This window comes from Erinaceus europaeus, chromosome 8 (assembly GCF_950295315.1).
Source record: "Erinaceus europaeus chromosome 8, mEriEur2.1, whole genome shotgun sequence".
NCBI classification, from domain to species: domain Eukaryota; kingdom Metazoa; phylum Chordata; class Mammalia; order Eulipotyphla; family Erinaceidae; genus Erinaceus; species Erinaceus europaeus.
Genome location: NC_080169.1, coordinates 116,853,691 through 116,879,214, shown reverse-complemented (window position 1 = coordinate 116,879,214; position 25,524 = coordinate 116,853,691). Strand labels below are relative to the sequence as shown.

Sequence of the window (25,524 nt, the reverse complement as noted above, 5' to 3'; positions counted from 1 at the left end):
GAGAACCCTATAGTCTAAAAAGATAAAATGATATGAGACCATTTTCCCTAGAAATATCTCCATGTTCTAACAGCATGAGTGGTTTGATGATTACCTCTAGTGGATTTTATGTTGTCTATAATATTATTTATTTATGTAGACCATGATTTTATGTAATTCTTTCAGTCATATAGTCCATTCTCTTCAAATAATTTAATTTTCAACAAAGATAATAGAATGAAACAAGGTCTCCCTCTCTCTCTTTCTCCTTCTCTCTTATATACTTTAAGTGTGTGTGCGCACACATACACACCACTTACAACTACTTGGTACTCACCACTTGTTATAAAGAAAAGATACATGAAAATATACTCTTACCATCTCTTGGTATACTTAATGAGAAGAAAGAAACCACATTTCTACAATGGTGTAACTCTGCCATACATATTAATATATCTATATCCATATATATCATTTATCTTCCAGTAATATATCTGGTTCCCTGACTGAAATCTTTTGGAGAATTTTTTTTTTTAGCAAAAAACTTGAGTGTGAACAAAGATAAGTATAGTGTGTGCAGGGGAGTTTTAAGGAAGTCGTGGTCTAGTAGTTGTTCATGGTTAATGTGGAAAATCTTGACTCTTTAATACATAATTGAAATGTCTATATGTAGGCCATGGTACTTGATTAAAGAATTTTGCATAGAGGGGCCTGCTGGTGGTACACCCTAGTTAAGCTCACATAGTACTAAGAGCAAGGACTCACACCAGGACCTGTGTTAGATGCCTGTTCCACACCTACCGGGGGGACATTTCACAATCTGCAAAACAGGTCTGTAGGTACCTTTCTCTCTCCCTCACTGTCTCTGCCCACCCCCTCAGTTTCTCTCTGTCCTATCAAAGAAAATAGACAATGGCCGTCAGGAGCAGTGGATTTGTAGTGATGGCACCAAGCCCCATCGATATTCCTGGAGGCAAAAAAGAAAAAAAGAAAAAAAAAAGAATTTTGCACAGGGCTGGGAAGATAGTTCAGAGGTGGTGCACATGACTTAAAAATGAGAGGTCCCAGATTTGATCCACTGATTTCTAGAGCTGAGCAGTGGTCTGGTGAAATAAATTATTATGAATTTTGCAGAGAAAATAATAATTAAAAAATGTATAGCCTAGTGGCTGTTTATTAGCTAACTTGAAGGGTGGACATTTTACTGGTAATAATAGAAGAACCATTTTTAAAAGATTTTATTTATTTATTTATTTGCCTCCAGGGTTATTGCTGGGGCTCAATGCCTGCACCATGAATCCACTGCTCCTGGAGGCCATTTTTTCCCCTTTTGTTGCCCTTGTTGTTGTAGTCTTGTTGTGGTTATTATTGTTATTGTTGATGTCATTTGTTGTTAGATAGGACAGAGAGAAATGGAGAGGGGAGGAGGAGAGATAGGGGGAGAGAAATACAGACACCTGCAGACCTGCTTCACTGCTTGTGAAATGACTCTTCCGCAGGTGGGGAGATGGGGCTTGAACAGGGATCCTTAGGCAGGTCCTTGAGCATTGCGCCACATGCGCTTAACCTAACTCAACCCCCAAGATTTTATTTTTTTATTCATGAGAAAGATAGGAGAAGAAGGGGGGGGGGAGAAGAGAGGGAACCATAAATCACTCTGGAGCATGTGCTGCTGGGGATTGAACTTGGGTCCTCAGCTTGAAGGTCTGATGCTTTATCCACTGCACCATCTCCCAGACCACAGAAGAACCAATTTTAACATTCCTTGAAAAGTAAGTCATTTTCCCCAGTAAGAATCAGAGTAGGACCAGGATCTTAGGTGATATGTTTGAAATGTGTACTTAAGTGATGACAGTCTTCTGTTTTTGCCTGAATTAAAGCTTTGAAACCGCAGGTGCTGGGCTACCAATACATAGGTTATCTGTCTGTCACCCATTCTGCTAAGAAATGGAGGTTGAAAATGCAAACTGCTTATGAAAGTTTCTGACTCCACAAAGGGGGGGTTTTGGAGGAGGATGTCTCTGCGAGATGGCACTGAGGTAGATCAGTGGTGCTGCAGTTGAAGTCAGGATGGGAATTACACCCCTTGGAAGTCAACCCTCTCCAACAGAGTCCTGCAGACGGAATAGTGACTGGTCAGAATGACAAAGTAGAAAGGCGCGTGCGTGTGCAGGAACACAGAGGCACACACAGGAAGAATGGTTAGTCCTTCTTACTTCTTCCTCTGTTGACCACCGGTATTTATTTATCTTGGCCCCTGTGTCAGCAGCTGTAGTCTTTGCGAGTTGTTGGAGTCCCTTAGCCAAGCCTCAACAAAAAAACATGGGGACAATCATATTTCCCGAAGTTGATGGATACAATGAGATTGCAGTGGCTTTTATGCTAAACTTTTACCCCAGAGGTTAGTAGGTTTATGATTATTAGGAGTCTTGACATAGTTTTTTTTTTTTCTTTTTGCCTCCAGGATTATCAATGAGGCTCAGTGCAGGCACTACAAATCCATTGCTCCTGGTGGCCCTTTTTTCCATTTGATTGGGTAGGACAGAGAGAAATTGAGAGGGGAGGGAGAAAGAGAGAGTGAAAAAGACAGGTAGACATGTAAAGACCTGCTTCACTGCATGTGAAGCTTTCCCCTGCAGGTGGGGAGCTGGGGTGTGAACCCGTGTCCTTGCACATAGTACTATGTGCACTTAACCAAGCGTGCTACTGCCAGCCCCCTTGACATAAATCTTTATCACTGCCTCCACATTTTTTTTTCTGAAATGCAAACAACCTCATTATTTCAAATTTTCAGGTACAAGTATATCCTTGCCTCTGCTGTTTTATTTTTCTCTTCTTTTCCCCCTTCTCTTTCCCTTTCCCTCTCTCCAGTCTCCTCACCCCTTCTAAATTTCCACTTCTTCCACCTCATTTTTTTTATGATGCTGAAGAATAACACAAATATAAAATACTAAGGAGTTGACTACTGGCCCAATTATTATTATTATTATTATCATTATTTTTTATTATTAAGAGAAATATGTTCTAATTGAAGGAGGAAGTAAAAATAGGTCTGCAGGGAGTAGTAGATTCTTGTAGACATGAAGCCTCAGAAATCCTGGCTAAAGAAGAGGTAGAGAGGGAGAGGTGAAGAAGGAGGAGGAGAAGGAGAAGAAAAAGAGGAGGGAGGGGGAAGGAGATGAGGGGGAGAAGGAGAGGAGGAGGGAGGGTGAGGGGAGGAGGAGGACTAGGAGGAGGAAGAGAAGAGAAAAAGGGGAGGGGGGAGAGGAGAAGGGGAGGAAGAGGTGGGAGGAGAAGGAGGAGGGGAGGGAGCTGGAGGAGGAGGAGATGAAAGCCTTGTTCTGTCACACATGGGGTTCCACAGGGACTGTCCATGGTGCTGACACTTGGCACAGGAGATCAGTCCTGAAGCCTCACACATGCAAATGGTGCATTTTCTATCAGTGAGTCATAACCTAGGTCCTGATTTTTTTGTTTGCTAAATGTTTACCTAAAATGCATGTTGAGAAAAAAAATCACCAGTGCGTATTTGGTAGCATGTCGTAGTAATTACTTATTTACAGTTTGATACAGTGAGATGAAAACTCCTTGCAAGCATGTTCATAGATTTTTCAGGAGTGGAGGAAGGCAGCTTTTAGAAATCCTCACACTAAGTTGGGGCGCTAGAGCGGTGTGTTAAAGGCAAGGACAGACATGATGATCCCAGCCCCCCCACCTGCAGGGGAGTCGCTTCACAAGAAGTGAAGCAGGTCTGCAGGTGTCTGTCTTTCTCCCCCCCCCCAGTCTTCCCCTCCTCTCTCCATTTCTCTCTATCCTATCCAACAGCAATGACATCAATAACAACAATAATAATAAAACATGGCAACGATAAAACAACAAGTGCAACAAAAGGGGGGAAAATAGCTTCCAGGCACTGAGCCCCAGCAATAACCCTGGAGGGAAAAAAAAAAAAAAAAAAGGAAAACCCTTCACACTAATTACATCTTTTATAAGAACTACAGTGAGGGCCAGGCTGTGGTACACCTGGTTAAGTGTACATAGTACTGTGCACAAGGATCTGGGTTTTAGCCCTGCTCCTCACCTCCAGCAGGGAGGCTTCACAAGCAGTGAAGAAGGTCTGCAGGTGTCTTTCTCTCTACCTCTCTACTTCTACCTCTCCTTCCATTTATTTTTCTGTCCTATGGAATAACAAAAACAAAACAAAACAAAAAAAAAGTAACGGTTCCCAGGAGTGATGGATTCATACTGCCAGCACCAAGCCCCAATGATAACCCTGGAGGCAAAAAAATAAATAAGTAAGTAAGTAAATAAAGTGAAATGGACGTGGCTCAGCATTGAGGTTTGAATTGCTGCACTGTGTTCTCAAAACCAAAGTATTTCTAAAATGTAAATGGTATGCTGATTGAGGTCAGTATTGAAAGAGATTGGATTCATACAAATACTGGAAAGTTTATATTTAATTTTAACTAGAGTCTTACCATGATCACATTGGAGGTGTCAAAAGCTTCTTCCAAAAGTAGATTCTAGAAGCCAGGCAGGAGGTTAGTGTGACTATGCAAGAGAGAATGATGATGCCTGAATTAAGGCTGAAGCAGGAAGGATGAGGTTTGAATTATTTGTGAAAAAAAATCCTGAGTTTTCTTAGCTTTCTCATCTGTGAATGGAAACCTCATTATGTTGCCATTGCGAGAGGCATTCATTCCTTCTTTCTCATCCAAATAGGCTTCCATTAGACTGTGACTCCCTGGGCCAGGCAGAAATGTAAATGGGTTCCCTGTAGGATTGTTTCCACAGCTGCCAAGATCCAGCCAAGTGCACTTTGTGTTTGTCATTATAACATATTCAGATACCATGAAATCTGGGCCTCTCATACCCCTCATATTTCCTTATACTTCACATCTGTCACTGCAATTATTGTATAGTTTTACTAAAGCATAATTTTTGAAATTATTTTATTATCTTTATTTAGTGGATAGAGACAGCCAGAAATCTAGGGGGAGAGGGAGATAGAGAGGGAAGGAGACAGAAAGATACCTGTAGCACTGCTTCACCACTCTTGAAAGTTTCCTCCTGCAGGTAGGGACTAGGTACTTGAATCCAGAGCCTTATGCATTGTAACACGCGTGCTCAGCCAGGTACACTGCCACCCGGCCCCATGAAAACATATTTTGATATTGCTTTCTAAAAGTCAGTTTATTACTTTTCATTCTATCTTGATCTCTCTTCTTGAAAGCAAGTGTTGGGTCTTCTATCTTTAGCTGAACATCTCAAACGATCAGACCAAAGAATTCCATTATTCTATTCAAGCTTAGCTGATCTTTAGAAGTGAATGCAAGCTTATTAAGAATAATGACTAAAGGTTTGGGGGGCCCTAGTGTTTAATTTTGTTATATTGGCTGGGGCTTTTTTTTTTTTTTTTTTTTTTTTTGCCTCCAGGGTTACCACTGTGGCTCAGTCCCTGTATGAGGAATCCACTGCTCCTGGAGGCTATTTTTTCCCCTTTGTTGCCCATTGTTGTTATTGCTGTCGTTGTTGGATAGCATAGAGAGAAATCAATAGAGGAGTGAAAAATAGAGGTGAAGAGAAAGATAGACACCTGTAGAACTGCTTCACTGCCTGTGAGGTAAACCCCACCCCTGCAGGTGGGGAGCCAGGGGCTCGAACTGGGATCCTTACACAGACTGTTGCACTTAGTGCCATGTGTGCTTAACGCATCGCACTGCCGCCTGGCCCTAGTTAACTTCACTGTTTATGCCAGCTGTGATTCTCCAATAGTAAGGTGAACATATGTCACGGTTTACGTGGGGGATTTGGTTTCCGCCTGAATTTGGGGCAGTCATATACATTGTCCCTTCTTATATTCAAAGTGTCTCCATTTGTACGTTAAATGGTATGGCCACCCTGTCTAACAGGGAGCACCATGAAGGAATTGCCCATCAAGGCATCTCCAGAATTCAATATATGGAAACAAAAGTAATTAAAATATGCTGACAGCTACAGCCACTGCCGTAAACCTCCTGCCTTCTGTCTCTAAGTCTTTTTGAGGACAAATAATAAAAAAAAAATCATGTCATTTGTTTACAGAAAGGTTTTCTCTGCTATAATAGAAAAATAAAACCACTTTATCTTTTGCTGTTGCATGTCCCTCAGCTTTGTCATGATTCTGTTAAGGCATATAACACAAAGCCAGGGTTTTTGTTTACTTTTTAAAGAGATGCAATTATTATTTAAGCTATTATGGTAGAAACTAGAGAACTTTACATAGATGGTTAGAAGTGAATGGAATCTACAACAACAACAACAACAAAAGAGATGTAAAAACACCTCAGCTTTAGAGCACTGAACTCACATGTATGAAATCTCAGTTTCTACCCCTAGAACCAAATATGCCAGAGTTCAGTGGTTTTGTGCTATTCCTCTCTCAGAATATATTAAACTTTCATTTTAGTGAAAATAATCTTGAAAGCTATTCTGGTGAATTCCTTACACTCTTGACACCTTTTTTTTTGTCTTCTTTGGGGACATTCTGTTGAGTCTCCCTTTAATTTGTACCTCAAGTTTCGTATGACAACCATGTTAAGGACACATCTGTGGCCCAAGTCATCACAATCCATGGCAGGGTATCTATAAAGATATGATCTAAACATACAGAAATGGTCAACACGTACAGGAAGGCATTCTCAAGATCATTATCGTCAGGTAAATGTAAATCAGAATCACAATGGGGTTATCATCTCACAGCTATCAGACTACCTATTATGAACAAGATGAGTGCTGGGAAAGGCACAGACAAAAGAGAACTCTTATTATACAGCAAGCTTCAGAAAAGAAGGAGTCATCGGGCTTTGGTTTTGTGCCAGGTAGGGTTAGGGTGATGTGGTGGTCAGTAGGTACTGAGGAGTGTTCTAGAGGGAAATTATGCATATGTGCCGGGGGGAAGGATGAGCAGATGCAGTAGAGGTGTACGCAGTGAGCATGCAGTGAATGCAACAGCAGAGAAGCATCACCAGAGGTGCATGCTGTAAGCCAGGGAAGGCTTTGTGCCTGACTTACACAGTTAAATAAGTCAGGCTGTAGCTGCTGCTGACAAGTCCTGCTTTGAAAGCTATTCTGGTGAATTTCTTACATTGTGTGTGTGTGTGTGTGTGTGTGTGTGTGTGTGTGTGTGTGTGTGTGTGTGTGTCTTCTCTAGGGGCATTCTGTTGAGTCTCCCTTTAATCTGTACCTCAAGTTTCTTATGATAACCATGTTAAGGACACATCTTTGACCCAAGTTAGGCCCGGGGCCTGAGATCCTTAATAGCAAGACTATGTCTGGGTCCCATCAGAGCCCAAATAATAAAGCAGTGGGGGGGGGGGGGCTGAGTGGTGGCATACTTGTTAAAGTGCAGGTGTCAACATGTGCAAAGACCCTGATTCAAGCCCCTTGTCCCCACTTTAGGAAGGAAACTTCCTAAGCAGTGGAGCAGTGCTGCAGGTATGTCTCCTTTTCTCTGTCTCTACCCCTCTAGATCTCTGTCTCTACCCCTCTAGATCTCTGTCTCTACCCCTCTAGATCTCTGTCTCTACCCCACTAGATCTCTGTCTCTACCCCTCTAGATCTCTGTCTCTACCCCTCTAGATCTCTGTCTCTACCCCTCTAGATCTCTGTCTCTACCCCTCTAGATCTCTGTCTCTACCCCTCTAGATCTCTGTCTCTACCCCTCTAGATCTCTGTCTCTACCCCTCTAGATCTCTGTCTCTACCCCTCTAGATCTCTGTCTCTACCCCACTAGATCTCTGTCTCTACCCCTCTAGATCTCTGTCTCTACCCCTCTAGATCTCTGTCTCTACCCCTCTAGATCTCTGTCTCTACCCCTCTAGATCTCTGTCTCTACCCCACTAGATCTCTGTCTCTACCCCTCTAGATCTCTGTCTCTACCCCTCTAGATCTCTGTCTCTACCCCTCTAGATCTCTGTCTCTACCCCTCTAGATCTCTGTCTCAAAAGTAAATCAAACAGAAAAGAATGTAGCTGTGTAGTATGGTGACTCCTTAAACAAAATAGAATTACATTCTAAGCCAACAACATCACTCTTGGGAATTTAGTCTAAGGACACACAAACATTGATTCCAAGGGTTTTTGCAACCTTCTGTTTACAGTTGCTTTTTGTACAGTAGCAGAAGAGTGGAAGTAATCAAAATGCCCGTCAACAAAAGTTGTGGAATATATAGTCCATGGAATACTGAATCAAAGACAGTATTGTGTCCTTTGAGACCAAATGGATGGGAATGGAAGTGATTTTGCTTAGCGAAATAAGTGAAGAGGGGCTGGGTGGTTGAGTGCACATGTTACAGTGCACAAAGACCCGGGTTCAAGCCCTCCGGCCCCCACCTGCGGGGGGGAGAAGCTTTGTGAATGGTGAAATCAGTGCTACAGGTGTCTCTATCTCTCTGTCTCTCTCTATCACTGTCTCTCCCTTCCTCTCAATCTCTAGCTGTCTAGCCAATAAATAAAGATTAAAAAAAAAAAAAGAAAGAAGTGAAGAAATATAAGATAGCTACCAGATGGAATTGTCTCACTAATGTGTAGTCTAGAGAGAAAAACAAAAAACACACAAGCAAACAAACAAAAAAACTAGAACAAAAAAAAACTGTTTCTAAGACTTTGAGAAATATAGTGGTTATCTTAGGGAGGTGGAAGTGTGGTGACAGGGAAGTTTGTTGGTGGGTGTAGTGTTGAACTATTGTGTCTGTAATCTTACAGTCTTGTAACACACTGTTAATTGTAAATAAAAAGTGGGGGGGGAAAGAATGCAACAGTGTAGCTAGCTTTAGAGAAGGGGTCATCTCCATCGTTAACCTATAAACTTCAGCCCCCCCATCATCCATTATTTTATTAGGGAAAAGAAGGAATATAGAGATACAAAAAAAAAATTGTCATTTGATTACAAGAGGGAGACAAGTGGTATCATGCAGGGAACCTGTGAGGAACGAATGGAATCCAGGAGAGAAAGCCTCTTTGGGGTTCTGGATGGAGTGCACTCAGCAAGAGCATGACTGAGTTCAGGTGTGTTTCAGTGTCACGAGGGCACAGTTAAGGGAGCTAGCGATGGGGACCTAACTGAATGCCTCATGGCCTAGAGTGGGGACGTGCACAGCTCTGTTTGCAGCCGTGGTAAGGTCTCAGGAAAACAGAAATGCATGAAGATTGATAACACCCTGGATGACATTGAAGCACGTGCACAGGACTTTAGATCCACCTAGAGAAACAAATGGTCTATTTTACGATATAACGTTCTATCCCAGTAGCATTACTGTCGGAAGACATAAATCTCGCCTTGGAAAGCCTCTGTACATGATGGGAGGTGTTATCTGCCTGCCTTCTTCCCTCAACGTGACTATCAGATGTACTACTTACAGCTTCCTGAGGAGACAAACTGCAGAACAGCTTCCAGTCTGTCTGTCCCCTGATCCGCCAACTTGAGGCTTCCATCACTCCTCCAATGTCTTTAGACCATTTCACTAAGTACTTCTTGTAGAGACAAGGAAGAATGAGGAGAAGTAATCCCTCTGCTTCTTTATTCTAAAAAAAAAATGCAATCACTGATTTCCAAGTTAGCTTACTCATTATGATCTCCCAGTGCAGAAGATAGGGACTATGTTTCCGCTTTAAAGCTTGTGCGTTCTGCAGGCTGAGAACACAGTCATGAAAAAATGGGAACCTGAGAAGGGATTTTTCTCATGAGACCTTGTCACTGTTGGGTATTATGGAGCACGGGTGGGGTGGGGTTGGGAGAATATCACACCGGTCTCTCATCCCCCTGCACCTCAATCTCTTTCTGAATGGAATCATATATAACTTCTCATTCTTTATACTCTGATCTTGGTATCGCCAATGGAGTGCCGAGAAGTTAGAGAAAGTGTACTTCAGACCCCAGTACTGGTTCTCATTGATGCTGCAAGAAAGAATTCAAAGACAGAGATAGCCAGCAAGGAACAGCAAGCTCAGATTTATTTCAACTGAGAGTGGAACTCAGAAGGTAGTGCTGCTAGGTTCATGAATAAACCTAGCCCTGATAATTTATAGGGTTTCAGCTTACCTGGGTTCTGTCTAGAATAGCTGAAATATATTCAGTGAAAGCGAACTCAGTTTTACTCATATGGGGTCTGGGATAGGCACGAATTTCTTAGAATATGTGGGGGGCCAGGCAGTGGCACACCTGGTTAAGTGCATACATTACCATGTGCAAAGACCAGGTTCATGTCCCTGCTCCCCACCTGTAGTGGGGAGAGTAGCTTCCTGAGCAATGAAGAATATGGTAGGTGTCTGTCTGTCTGTCAGTCTCTCCCTACCCCTCTCTCTTCCTCTCTATCTCTCCCACCCCTTTCCATTTCTCTCTATCCTGTCAAATAAAGGAAGGGGGAGGAAAACATAGCCAGTAAAAGCAGTGGATTCATTGTGTAGGCATCAAGCCCCAGAAATAATCCTCCTGGGGAAGAGGAAAGGAGAAGAGAGTGGAGCAGAGAGAGGAGAGGAAAGAAGAGAGGAGGAAAGGAAAGGAAGGGAGGTAGGGAGGGAGGGGGAGAGGAAGGAAGGAAGGAAGGAAGGGAGGGAGGGAGGGAGGGAGGAAGGAAGGGAGGAAAGAAAGAAAGAGAAAGAAAGGAAGGAAGGAAAAAAGAAAGAAAGAGAAAGAAAGGAAGAAAGAAAGGAAGGAAGGAAGGAAGGAAGGAAGGAAGGAAGGAAGGAAGGAAGGAAGGAAGACGAGAGAAGAAGAAAGGATGGAGAGTTCTGAGAATCTGGCATCCATATTTGCCCCCTTTGGAATTCTGATGGCATAAAAGTGGACGATAGATTCCCACCTAATCAGTGTATAGATTTTATTATAATAATGGTCTAGTGAGCCTCAGAGTTTGTTGCTGGTCATTTCAGGTGCCATCTTGATCCTAGTTCATTCCCTCTGATGATTCTTTATGACTCCTTAGCAAGTAATGAGACAGCTCGAGGAACTTCCCTCATCTAGTCTGGCCTACTTAAGTATAGATTGGTCTTCCTCATCAGTTCTCTTCCACACAACTTGCAGACACAGACCTGAGGCTGATCGCCTAAATAGAAGTCATCTCTTTGGGATGTGTTAGCTCACATGTTACCCCTTTCCCTGACTACAAGCTGAGGTCTCTGTCTTTGTTCGCGTGTTTCTTTTCTCTAGGGTACGTGGTGTTCTTGGTTCCCAAGTATAACCCTTCCAGTTCTAGAGAACAATTATTTTTTCTCACAATTTATTATTATTATTATTTTATTTTGTATTTATTTATAAAAGGGAAAATGACAAAACCATAGGATAAGAGGGGTACAACTCCATACAATTTCCAACCACCAGAACTACGTATCCCATCCTCTCCCCTGATAGCTTTCCTATTCTCTATCCCTCTGGGGGTATGGACCCAGGTTCATTATGGGGATGCAGAATGTGGAATTTCTGGCTTCTGTGATTGCTTCCCCACTGAACATGGGAGTTGACAGTTCGATCCATAATCCCAGCCTGCCTCTTTCCGTAGTGGGGCAGGATTCTGGGGAGTCGGAGCTCCAGGACACATTAGTGGATCCTCTGTCCAGGGAGGTCTGGTTGACATCATGCTAGCATCTGGAACCTGGTGGCTGAAAAGAGAGTTAACATATAAAGCCAAACAAGTTGTTGTCCAATCATGAACCTAAAGGCTGGAATAGTGCAGATGAAGAGTTGGAGGGTCTCCCTTTTGTAGATAGCTAGTAGGCATATTTTAGTTATATTCCAAAGGGCCTGTGGCTATACTAGTTTTTTTGTTTGTTTGTTTTGTTTTTCCCTGAGCCTGAAATCTGATATGCAGGTGGATCCAAGTTATTGTCTGGGGAGATGATGTCATGGCTGGAAAAAGGACCAGAAAGCTAGATCAAGGAAGAGAGTAGCTCCCAAATATTAGAAAGTTGTATAAATATTGTTGACTGTAAACTCTATCAGTTTGATCTGATCTAGGCCCCATATTCAGCTTAGGAGCTTACGTGATCTATGCATCCTTAAAGATCTGAGCTCATATTCTGTGGTCATGAGTAGGAATGTTCCAAGCTGCCCCAGTATCAGGACCCACCTTCCTCAGGTGTAGCATAGAATATGTTGTCCATCCTCCCTTCAGAGGATGGAACATTCTCTACCATTGTTGATCCAAGTTGAGGGCAAGGTCCTATGGGGGGGGGGGGCACAAAGGGGTCTGTTTTGTTGTTCCTGGTGAGATGACCAGTAACAATGGAGAGAGGGATCTATTCAAGGTCAATACCCATCATGTCTGTTTGAGTATCTCAGGACTTCCTGAATAGGGTCCCAGCTGATGGAGTGGCCTGATGGTGACTAAAGAGTCATCCTTAAAGTGTGCCAGTCCCTTGCCTTTATTCAGCTTCTGCAGCCCTTGCTTTGATAAGGATACCTTGGGAGTGAGTGAGGGAAGTATAATAGGAAACAGGTGAGGAGGGTATCTAAGTCTAAGTAGACACTATTTAATTATGAATTTCATACTGACTCACTGAAGATTATTGTGTACTTTTGCTTTCAGGTATATATTTTGACCTAATTTATGGGTACATGTGAACTTATGCTTTGTCTCATGGGACCTGGTCTATATCTAGGTTTTGGGACTTTGTTAGGAAGTGAACTACCTGGAATGGAATTAGAGAATCGTATGAAAGGAAAGGTCTCATCCAAGTAATGAGGCTGAAGGTTTGACATTCCATGCCTGACATCTCTGGACACAGTCTGAAGTGAAGCATGTTGAAGTGGCACTCCTTACATTGATTAGGTTAGGATCAGCAGATGTGATATTATTTGGTTTGAACTGAGAGAAGCATGCAGGAAAGTGAGCCCCACTCTAGAGGTTCCAGGACTGGGGAAATAGGCTCTATAGAGGAAGTGGAAGGTTCCTGCTGTCTTAGGGTTTAAGAAGACAATAGATAATTATTGCTGTAATCACAGTATTTGCCAATTGGGTTAACTTTTAAAACTCCCTTTGTTAGGATTTGCTGTATCATATACAACATCCCCATAATTTATGTCATTTGACATTATTTGTATATACCTGTGGCACCAGTTGCTTCTGTTCTCCATGGTCTACACTTTTAAGAAAGTCAACATATAAAGACTTTGGCCTATGGTCTGTGTATTAAAAAGTTTGAGACAGTCAATCAATTTTCCCCTCTCATATTAATTAAATAGTGATTTATATGACTACAAATTAATAGGAGTGCACATAAACACCATTCCCACCACCAAATTGTTCTAGAGAACAAGTCAAAGATAGTGTTAGTTAGTTTCAAAGGAGGTGTTATATAACTGTGTTAAAATCTTTTTTGTGTGTGGATAATTCCATTGTGTATACACATCACCTCCCTATCCATTCATCTGTCTTTGAGCACATAATTGTGTCTATCACATTGCTTCTGTGAACAGTGATGTAATAAGCACATTTGTGCTTGTGTACCTTAAATTACTGTCTTTGGATAAATATCTAGGAGTGGAATCCCTACAGTTCTTCTATAACCATTGTCTTATATATAAGGAGGCCATTAAAATAATTTTTTATAGAAGTATCATAGAAATTTATGTTTAACAGGGAATATTAAAAAATATTATCCTATAGGAAATGTTCTCTTTAAAATGTTATGTGAGGGGCCAGGATAGCTCACCAGCAGAGTCCACGTTTTGTCATATGCATGGCCAGGTTCAAGCCCGGGCGCCATGTTGGAATGCTTCATTCATTACTGGGGGAAGCTGTGGTCCTTTGGTTTCTGCTGACATATGTGAGTGTGTTTGAAATAAAAATAAATAAATAAATAAAAACTAGAAAGTTATTCCAGGAATGGTGACATCATGCATTTCTGAAAGTCCAGCTTTTTCCCTCCCACCACTAAAAAAAAAAAAAAAAAAAACCTATTAAGTGACAAAAGTAACATCCCAAGCTATCTGGAATAGTAATAGATATATTGATAGTAATTTCAGCACAATAACTTATTATACAATCGCCTAAGTGCAGTAATGAAATTAATCACTATAGCAGAGAACATGTTCTAAATACTTTCTACTTACCAACCCCTACTTACCTCCTTCAGTTTCTAAAATCCCATCAATTTTAGCTATTCAGTTTTAATCTGTGAAAATAAAAATTAGGTGGAACACTTAGGTAGTTTGCTAGGCTTAGTAAAAAGACAAAACCACCCCCTGTATTTTAGTAATAGTTGGGTGACAAAACAGTAAAACACACTTCTCCTTGTGTGCTGTGTGTTAGGAAAGCAGTGTCCCTGGGTGTGTGATGGAGGTAGAGGGGAGATGCACCAGCTGTAAAGTTAAGAAAGATGGACTGCGGTAGCTTAGCAGTTAATGCATGTGGCGCAAAGCGCAAGGACCACCATAAGAATCCCAGTTCGAGCTCCCAGCTCCCCACCTACAGGGAAATCGCTTCACAGGCTGTGAAGCAGGTCTGCAGGTGTCAAAAAAAAAAAAGACATAATGCAGAAACAGCTCTAAAGAAAGAGATGACTCATTTTCTAGGTGAGTTTCCCATGGGAAAAATCTAGGATTTGTGCTTGAAGGAGTTGGCCTTGAGCAGCCTCAGAGTTGGGGCAGTTAACAAATTCAGGGACCCAAGTTCAAGCCCCACCCCCTCCATGTACAAGGGGCAAGCTTCACAACAGTGAAGCAGTGCTGTAGGAATCTCTCTGTCTCTCTCCATCTCTGTCTCCCCATCTCAATGTCTCTATTTCTCTCTGTCTCTATTTAATGAATACTTGCATAAGTAAAGTATTTAAAAATAAATAAATAAATCTAAAAAGAGTTGACTGTGAAACCTGACATTGACATACCAATTATGTCTTTCCACTAGCAACTTTCTTCATCTAAACAGTTAAAATTGTGACTATCTTTATGGCTTATCACATACAGTAGGGTATTCTAAACTCTACTGGTATATTTCATGCTGTTTATTTATTATTATTTTGCCTCCAGGGTTTCAGCTGGGGCTCGGTGCTGACACTATGAATCCACTGCTCATGGTGGCCATTTCTCTCCTTCTCTCTCTCTCTCTCTCTCTCTCTCTCTCTCTACTGGATAGGATAGGATAGAGGGGAAAATGAGAGGTGAGGGAAATAGAGTGGAGGATAGAAAGTAGACACCTGCAGACCTGCCTTATTTCTTGTGAAGTGCTCCCACCCCCCACCCTTGCAGGTAGGGAGCCTGGAGCTCGAACCAAGATCCTTGTGCATGTCCTTTTGCTTCATACTGTGTGCACTTATTTGAAGTTCATAAAATATGTGACTCGCATCTTTGCTTTCCTTGATTAGGTAGATTTGATTGTGACATTGGGAGGACTTGGTGGACGATTTGACCAAATCATGGCATCTGTGAACACCCTGTTCCAAGCATCTGAAATCACTCCTTTGCCCATTATAATACTCCAAGAGGAATCGCTCATCTACCTGCTACAGCCAGTAAGTGAGAATTAAATATAATTCCAGCACTGTGCCCCTCATATTTAAGGAGATTGGGAATCACAGCCGAGCAGTGGCTGTCTCTGCACTCTGAATGAATGTAGTCAGCCCTCCTGTGCCTCCTGTAGTCTGCTGCCTTTCTCTTAAAACAGGATAGCTGCAGAGCAGAACTCACACACTTTTCATTTTCTTGTATCCAGAAAAAAAAAATCTTGTAGCTTTTAATCAAACTGACTAAGAATGAACATTTTGCACTTTTGCATTTGAGCTGCTGAATGTGATTGCCACTCAAGAAACATCTCAACAGAGGGAGCACAGACCTTCACAGATATTTCTACTGGGATTCTCATATATTCCTAATGTTGTCACTGTAATTGGAAATGGGATTTGATTTTGGTAAGCGCTTAGAAGGAAATCTTTAGCTTTTGCTTTTCAGAAGATGCTGTTTGTTAATTTTGCTGACTCAGAGGAATCATCTAGCGATGATGTCATGGATTCATTTAATAGAGACACAGAGAGATTGAGAGGGAAGTAGAGGATAGAGGAAGCTTGTGAAGCTTCCCCAGATGTAAGTAGCAACCAGGAGAATTGAACCTGGGTCCACCATTGCCTAACACCTTAAAAGAGTTGCCTCTATATCATTGTCTAAGAGTTGTCCTTTGATGAATGGATTAGGTTTAATAAATGCTGACTATAGCTTATCTAACTGCCTTACTATTTTGGAGCACTTCTTGTGAGAATATGGAAGGGAGTTGAAAAATTCCGTTCACAGACTCTCTACTGTCTGTCTATTTCATCAGCAAGCACTTGTGTATTACCTACTGACCTTATCTCGGGTGCACTGATAGACAACACCAGCAAAACCAAAATAACAGCACTGTGCAGAGCACCTGCAGACAGAAGCTTCAGAAACAGTGAAGAAGCCAGGCTTCAGGCATCTCTCCTTCTCTCCCCTTCTCGATCTCCTGCTTCCCTTCCCCCCTCAATTTCTCTCTGTCCTATAAAAAATGAAAATAAAAAGACAGCATTGAACTTTGGTCTTTGGTGCCTGTGCCGTGAATGACACTTAGGAAAATATAAACATAAGGCAATTTTAAAAATGCCTGCCGGTACATAAAGATGGTGAAAGATGATATAGTTTGACCACTTCAGAGAAGCACTCGTTTTATAAAGTCAGTCCATTCCTGAGAGAGATGAGCAGTAATGATGGAGAGTGGAGAGAGGGATTTATTCAAGGTCTAGGCCCATCATCTCTGTTTGGGAATCTCAGGACTCCGCCACTAGGGCCCCAGCTGATGGGGTGGCCTGATAGTGACTAAAGAGTCATCCTTAAAGTATGCCAGTCTCTAGCCCCACTCAGGTTTTGCAGTCCTTGCTTTGATAAGGTTAGCTTTGGGGGGGGGGGTCAGGCGGCAGTGCAGCAGGTTAAGCACACATGGTGCCAAGCACAAGGACTCACTTAAGAATCCCAGTTCGAGTCCCCCAGCTCCCCACCTGCAGGATGGTTGTTTCCAAAGCTATGAAGCAGGTCTGCAGGTGTCTATCTTTCTCTCCTCCTCTCTGTCTCCCCTCCTCTCTCCATTTCTCTCTGTCCTATTCAACAACAACAACAACAGTGACAACAATAATAACAGTGACGACAACAACAAGGGCAACAAAATGGGAAAAATTGCCTCCAAGAGCAATGGATTCATAGTGTAGGCACTGAGACCTAGCAATAACCCTAGAGGCAAATATATATATATATATATATATATATATATATATGTCAACTTTGGAGTGAGTTTGGAGAAGTGTAATAGGAAGTAGCTGAGGAGGGTATTGAAGTCTAAGGGTCCATACTCCCAGAGGGCTAATGAATAGGAAAGCTGTCAGGGGAGGGCATGGGATACGGAGTTCTGGTGGTGAGAATTGTGTGGAGTTGTACCCCTCTTATCCTATGGTTTTGTCAGTGTTTCCTTTTTATAAATAAAAATTAAAAAACAAGTAAGAAACAACAACAACCAAAAAGCCAGTGCATTCAATGAGTATTTATCTGCTCTAAGTCAGCACTATTCCAGTCAACAGAACACACAAGCCTCCTCATTTTCATGGAGCATATATTTTGCTTACCTTATCTTTCTGCAGAACAGAGAGCTGTGCAGTGGCACAACGGGTTGTGTGTACATGTTATTACACAAGAGAACCTGGGTTCAAGCCCAGGGTCCCCACCTACAGTGTTGCAGGGAGATGGGGGTGGGATCTTTCTAACCAGAAGGCTTCACTCCAGAAAGATGAAAGTACTATGAACTTTGCAGACCATGCAGGTGAGTCTGTGAGGCTGTATGGAAAAGGAGCCTAGAAAAATGTGTTTAGATAACTGGGTGTAAAGTATCTTGGATTTGCCACATTATAAGGCGTCTTTTTTCCATCCACAACAGATTGCAAAAGTGATTGTTGATAGATTTCAGTTAGTGGTGTGACATTCACACACATACATCTTAGACTTCTAATTATATGTTTGTCTAATACCTGCCATTCCCACAACATTTTCTGCAGTTGAACACTTTATAATTATGAAACATTGTGCTCTGGTGCATCGTATGGGATTGGTGACAGGAGTGCTGAAAAAGCTTAGTGCAGCTTTTCTGTGTGTAGACATTCTAGCTTCTTCTTCTTCTAGCGTTTGCCCTTCTTCCGTAGCCAGTCAACAGCATCAGGTTGAGCCTGATGTAAAGTTTCGAGACCTCCTTTGAATCTGGAGAGGTGGCAGTCGTTGACTATGTGGGTCATAGTCTGTCTGGAGCCGCAGGGGCAGTTCGGGTCGTCTCTGGCTCCCCAGCGATGGAACATAGCGGCGCACTGGCCATGGCCTGTTCGATAGCGATTGAGGAGGGCCCAATCATAATGTACTAGGTCAAAGCCGGGTTGACGCTTGCAGGGGTCTGTGATGAGGTGTTTGTTCTTTACCTCAGCTGACTGCCAACTCTGTTTCCAAGAGTCTGGAACAGAGAAGTTCAGTGTAGGCGTAGGGGACCAGATTGGGTGACGAGACATCAAGCGTTGGACAGGGTGGGCGAAGATATCCGCGTATATTGGCAGGTCCGGTCGAGCGTAGACGTGGGAAATGAACTTAGATGATGCCGCATCCTGACGAATATCTGGCGGGGCGATGTTGCTAAGAACTGGCAGCCATGGAACCGGGGTGGAACGGATGGTTCCAGAAATTATCCTCATGGAGGAATATAATTTGGAATCGACCAAGTGGACATGGGGGCTACGGAAGTTGATTACCATAGGGGCTGGTCGGTGGCATGCCTGGTGAAGCATGCATAGTACTAAGCTCAAGGATCTGGGTTGGACCCCTGGCTCCCCACCTGCTTGGGGGCAGTACTTAACAAGTGGTAAAACAGGTCTGTCTGTTGGTATCTATCTTTCTCTCTCCCTATCTATCCCTCTTCTCTCAATTTCTCTGTGTTCTATCTAATGGAAAAAATAAGTGGCCAGGAGCAGTGGATTTGTTGTGCCAGCAAGGAGTCTTGACAATAACCCTAGAAGAAAAATGTGTGTGTGTGTTTACCATTACCATTGCATTATTCATACCTCATCAACCACTTAGCTATAGATGCAGTACAATAATAGCACAGTACTTTTTTTTTCCTTTACTTTTTCTTTTTTCTCAGTAGTTACCTAAGCTTCCCTCCATTAGGGCAATGTTTTTATTTCAGATAGCAAGAGAGAGCAGGATGAAGACAGCACATCATGGTGTGCATGGCAAAGTAGGCACCCTCCCGGCTGGGCTATCCTGCCAGTCCCAGGGAAATATTTTTAAAAAAATAGTCTAGAGAGCAAGCTCACCTGAAGGTTGTATTCCTTACGCTACATGCAGCCCAGGCTGCGATCTTTGCACCACAAGAGAAGATCACACATCAGTGGTGTTTCTCCCTTTCTCTCTCTATTTCTCTACCTAAAGAAAAAATTAAAGTGGTTGATTGCCTGTGAATAGTAAAATTGTGCAACTGCAAATTTCTGACAATATAAAATAAGTAAATAAATAAAAGGAAACTTCCTTGGCTCACTGATAGAAAAACTCCCATCTTCAAAATAACTTTTTTTTTTCTATTCTAATCTTTCCATTTTCTTGGGTTTTTTTTTTTTTGTGTGCCTTTATTCTAACCTGAGTAATTTTAAATCAATAGATATATACATTATATGTGCATATATGAATATACACATGTATGTGTTTATGGTAGACACAGAGGGAAACCAAGAGGGCTGGAGGAGACAGAGAAGGAGAGAGACACCTGCAGCACTGTTTAACCTCTAGTAAAGCTCCCCCCATGCAGGTGGAGAGTAGAGCCTTGAAGTCGAGTTGTTGAGCATTGTAACATGTGTGCTTAAGAGTGTGTGTCCTTGCCTGACCCCTGGGTGTTCTAAAATGCAACCAGCTTGGCATACTGATGAATTCCCCCTATCTTCACATTATTGCCTGCCATTAGTTATGAGAACTCTCTCAGTTTTTAATTATTGTCTCTCCCTCCCATCCTCTGTCACTCCAGATAAAGTTAGATAAGACTTTCTAATTATATCCTCTAGATTCCAAAGCTGTCCTTTCATATCCTTTCATACTGTTTGCAATTTATTCCCCGAACTACCTTCTGAACTTCATCACCACTGTCACCCTTTCTTTCAGTTGCATGTGTTTTGCTCTTAAAAAAGCACCCTCTGAGTTTCTTACTTCCAACCGCCAGGATTCTGATTGCTTATGTGTTTGTCCTTCATTCATTCTCAGGACTCTGTTATATTTTATAATTGAAAATATATATTTTATAATTGAAAATAATTCTTTACCTGCAGCATTTATAAGACAACTGTCTGTAATGTTTATTTCTGCTTTTGTGTTTTGCAACCTTGATTCCTTGGTTTTTGTAATCTTTCACTGCAACCTCATAGTTCCGGGGCCTTAACCCACGGGAATTATCTATAGTGAGGGTTGAAAGTGAATCCAAGGAGACTCTAGTGGACCCTTGGCCTAGTTATTTCCAGCTTAGGACGCTGTGCCTGAGTCTTTTTTTGAACCATCTATGCAGTGTGAATTCTGAAGGTCAGATTTCTGGTGCTTTGACTTATTATTACAAAGGCTCAGGGGAGACTAGTTCCCACTTTCAGCTACAGAATGCCAAGGGCCAGAACTGCTTGGGCAGTTTTCCTAGAAGTCCAGGGGGGGTGTTATTTATACTCAGACCTGTGCTTAGCATCTCTGCTTTATGTGTTTTTTATGTTCCCACCTTGGGCAGCCCTTGCTCTGTGTCTCAATTTGACCCTCCCCACTCGGAGGCCTTAGAAACTGAAGTTCAAGTTACTTTGCTTTGGTGGCACCAAAGATTGAACAGATGAAAGCAAGCTTTGGTGTTCTTTTTCATTCAAAACTTGGTTTGGAACTTCAAGGGTTTTTTTCCCCTTTAAGTTTTTATTTATTTATTAATAGGAAAGTATAACAGAACCAGAGCATCACTCTGGCTTGTGTGGTTCGAAGTTGTGACTTAATGTGTGTGAGACCCGCATTCATCCACTAAGCCAACCCCCTCACTGCTGCTATTTATTTTTATTATTTTCCTTCAAAGGTATTTGATGTGTGTTAGAATATTTCCTTTAATTTCTTTCTAGTAATTCAAATTTCTCTCAGTGACCAGGATACTGAACTCCCACATTGTCTCTGTGCGTTGGCCATGCTGCCGTAATAATTAACCCTCCAGGTCTCTGAGGCTTAAGTGAGATTAAGTTTCTCAGGGATTGTGTTTTAGTCCTTTTGAATGTACAATCTGATATGGTTGGAGGTGGCTTCTTCCGTCTGATATAAAAACCACTGGGACAGCTTATGGCTTTGAGAACAGTAGTTTGCTGGAAATCAGAACTATGTATTGTCAAAGAGTAGGCCTAGCCACGTAACTTACTTGTGAACGTGCTTGTACTGTCCAGCCCAGTGGCAAAGCCATCTAAGAAACATGACTGCAGGCTCAGCAAGGGGAATCGCAGAACACAGAGGGCTATCTATATCAAGTGGTCAGAAATGGGAGGGCTATCTATATCAAGTGGTCAGAAATGGGAGTTGGGGAAGAAAGTTGAAATCATGAACTACATATTTTTGGGATAATAACTATCTACATTTTTTTTTAAATTTATTTTCCCTTTTGTTGCCCTTGTTGGTTTTTGTTTATTGTTGTTGTAGTTATTATTGCTGTTGTTGTTGTTGTTGTTGTTGTTGGATAGGACAGAGAGAAATGGAGAGAGGAGGGGAAGACAGAGAGGGGGAGAGAAAGACAGACACCTGCAGACCTGCTTCACCGCCTGTGAAGCGACTCCCCTGCAGGTGGGGAAGCCGGGGGTTCGAACCAGGATCCTTATGCCGGTCCTTGTGCTTTGCGCCACCTGCGCTTAACCCGCTGCACTACCGCCCGACTCCCAATAACTATCTACATTTTTTATGTGGGAAGTAAATTCATTAGGGTTTAGTGAAGTTAGGCATGAAGTGAATAGCTCAGAGAGTCCATGAGCAGCATGATGTTGGAGAATGTAGGAATAGACACCACGGTGGTAGCTCACATAGTTGAGTGCACATGTTATAATGCTCAAAGATCTGGGTCCAAGCCCCTGGTCCTTACCTGCAGGGGGTAAGTTTCACAAGCAGTGAAAGGGTACTGCCTGTTGTCTCTCTTCATCTTACCTGCTCTATCGCCTCTTCCTCTCAGTTTCTCTTGGTCTTTTTCCAATAAATAAATAAAATGTTTTACAAAAAGAATAGACAATAAGATTGAGCAAAAAGAACTAGAGAAATGGAGAAAAAAACTTCACCGATTACCCTGTGGGGCCGAGCAGAGCCATACTCTGATAAGTGCACATAGTACTAGGTGCAAGGACCTGTGCAAGGATCTGGGTTCCAGCCCCCAGCTCTCCACCTGCAGAGGGGAAGCTTTTCAAGTGAAGCAGGTCTGCAGATGTCTGTCTTTCCTCTCCCTCTCTGATCTCCCCTCCTCTCTCAATTTATCCCTGTCCTAGCTAATAAAATGGGGAAAGTAGCCACCAGGAACAGTAGATTCATAGTGCTGGTACCAACCCTCAGTGATAACCCTGGAGGTAAAAAAAAAAAAAGCCGGTGTCATAACTCTAGACACTGTGATCACAGAGTAAGAAGTCTATCAATTTAAAAATTTAAATAGGGCTGCGAAGATAGCATCATGATTATAAAAATGTACTTTCATACCTGTGGCACAAAAGATCTCAGGTTCAATCCCCAGTACCACTATAAACCAGAGCTGAGCAGGGCTTTGATTTAAATAAATAAATAAATAAATGTTGGGACTATGTGTAAGCCTGATAGAGCTTAGGAAGAACTCCCCCATGCTTGGATGGAGGTCTGAGAAGATACCCTCTTGGTTAGTCTCTCTCAACCGAGGTGAGCAAAAGGGTGGGAAACTCAGACTTAGTTCTTTCCTTCTTGACTCTCAGGCCCACAGAAACCCCAGTACTTCCCTCCATTAACTGCAGGCCACATGGCCACCTACCTTAAGATTCATTTACTCAAAGTTCACAGAGGAGAACACACCTTATCACACACTCCTAGCAGTGCCCGTGATGTCCTCAATTGGCATCAAACCTTGCTTATCTTCTCTCTATCTTGCCTTAACTGGTTCCCCTCAAATGCCTTTGGGTAATTAAATGCCTGCATCAGGAGACAAATTCTCTTGACCTTTATGTATCTGCATCAATTCTTGTCATACCAGCCCCCTACCATAGGGGCAAGCTGACCTTTAAGAAACTTGTAATTTCTGACACATTTGAATAATGTTCTTTGGTTTTCTGCTTAAACCTTGCCCACCTGCTAATAAAGGAGACCTGAGACCTGAGACTTGAGACCTGAGGTCTGAGCACGCTACAGGTTTCCCTGTTGTCTTTTACTTCGTGTCGTCTCTTGCACGAGCGAGAAAGAACAGGTCCATTACCTTTCCCTTGGAGATAACCCCGCCAGAGACCCTGATAAATAAATAAATAAATAAGTGCCAGGCACACCTGGTTGAGCGCACATATTACAATGTGCAAGGACCAAAGTTCCAGACCCCGGTCCCCACCTACAGGGGGAAAGTTTTGCAAGTGGTGAAGCAAGGCTGCAGGTGTCTCCTGTCTCTCCTTCTGAATCTCCCCCTTCTCTCCATTTCTGGCTGTCTCTATCCCATAAATAAATAAAGATTTAAAAAATTAAATAAAACTATTTTACAATAACTAAATAAATATTGGCAGTGAGGAATACAAACCTCAGTTGGACAGTAATAAAAAAAATCTATTAATTGAGGGCTAGTGAAATAGCTCACTTGGTTTTGTATCCTGCTTTGCCATGTGCACAAACCAGGTTACAGCCCAGCCCCTTAAAAAAAAAAGTCTAGTAAATGTGATGTGTTTTGTTGTCAAAACACATCACATTGTGAGGCAGGATACAGAAAAAAAAAAATTACTCAAAGAAACAGATTGGGGCAGGGGAGACAGCATAATGGTTATGCAAACAGACTCTCATGCCTGAGGCTCCTAAGTCCCAGGTTCAATCCCCCGCACCACCATAAGCCTGAGCTGAGCAGTGCTCCGGTGTTTCTCTCTTTCTCTTTCTCTCTGCATCTCTCTCAAAAAAATAATAATAAAATTAATAAAAAAAAAATTAAAAAAAAAAGAAACAGATTAATTGTTCAAAGAGAGTCTGGAGGAACTCCATTGAATGTACCCCTCTGGGAGGGGGTGGGGGAAGACGGACAGTGAAGACCTCTCCCCCACTCACTTTAAGGCCAGAGCCTCTGTGAATTGCATCTTTGCATCTACACATTTCACAATGCGGAGCACTTACCACTATAGGATCACGGCCACATTTCAGATCTCACCTCTGTCTCTCTGTGACTGCTGTGTCTCAGTGAGCTGTTGTTTTTCTTCCTTGTATCAGGAGCTAACTTAATCCAGAGGTGTTTTCTTCCTGGACTCTTTTGCCTCTTGGCCCTATCTGTGTTTTGAGGAATTTGCAAATAGCTTTCTAGGTTACAGAGTCCACTGGCTGCTTAGTTAGATATTAGGTATGCATGGAGCCTGAAGTCATTAAATATCTAGTTAGAATGTGCTGCAGCAGTGGTAACTTGAAGTCAAACATGGTAGGCCTTCTCTCATAAAGTATGTAAGACTTTCCTCACACAGCTTGTGTTTAATTTAACTTTAATGTGTTGCTGAAGCAGAATCCCCGGTTCTAGAATATGGTATTCATGTCAGGTTCTCCACCACGCTTTCTAGTGTCTCTCTTCCATAATTTTATTTTCTCTCAGAACAACCAAAAAAAAAAAAAAAAAACTGCCCCCCCGAAGTAATTATTACATGAAGTGGAACAAGAAACTTCTGAAAGATCATTCCTGAGGTGACCTGAAAAACAGGCCATGAAAGCACTGACTCCAGCCTATGAGGTGAGCACAAGCTGGCTCTGCCCACCAATGCCACCAGGTTATAGGGACATCTCTTCAGGGACCATGTCAGATCTCTTCTCAGCCACTTCTAGTGAGAAGATACTGCGATGATTACAAAGTCGATGCAAAGTTCAAAATAAGCTTGCTGGAGGGACGAAGATAGGGATGCGTTTTATATGGTCTAGACATTGTATATACTTTTTTTTTTTTTAAAGCCACCAAGGTTATCACTGGGGCTTGGTGCCTACATGATGAATTCGCTGCTACTGGTGGTCATTTTCTTCTTTCTTTCTTTTCCTTTTTATTTTTTTTAAATTTTTTTTAGATAAAGAGGGAAAATTCCTGCAGCACTGCAGTGGGGATTATGTACTTGAACCCAAGTCCTTTTACATGGAGGTTAATACATTTCCTACTTGTTACACTACTACCCAGCCCATACATATTAATTTTTATGAGAGGGAGAGACAGACAGACAGCAGAATAGTCCTGTCTCTAACATATATCACTTCCAGGAATTGAACCTGGAACCTCTGGGGGGTCTCAGAATTCCAACTCTTTTTCTCTAGCAGACTGAGCTATCTCCTCATCCCTTAAGT

The 25,524-nt window shown here is 42.2% G+C and overlaps 1 protein-coding gene across 5 annotated transcripts in view; it reads left to right on the top strand.

Annotated features, from left to right (window-relative positions):
- TPK1 (thiamin pyrophosphokinase 1) overlaps positions 1-25,524 on the top strand; it is a 453,436-nt gene that overhangs the window by 258,317 nt on the left and 169,595 nt on the right. For 4 of the 5 annotated variants that reach the window (XM_016187821.2, XM_060196763.1, XM_060196761.1 and 1 more), the window contains one exon: positions 15,318-15,464. The exons of the other annotated variant lie outside the window; for it this stretch is intronic. In XM_016187821.2, coding sequence (XP_016043307.1) covers positions 15,318-15,464 — 147 coding nt within the window. The remainder of the gene's footprint in view (positions 1-15,317; positions 15,465-25,524) is intronic. 5 annotated transcript variants of the gene reach the window in all.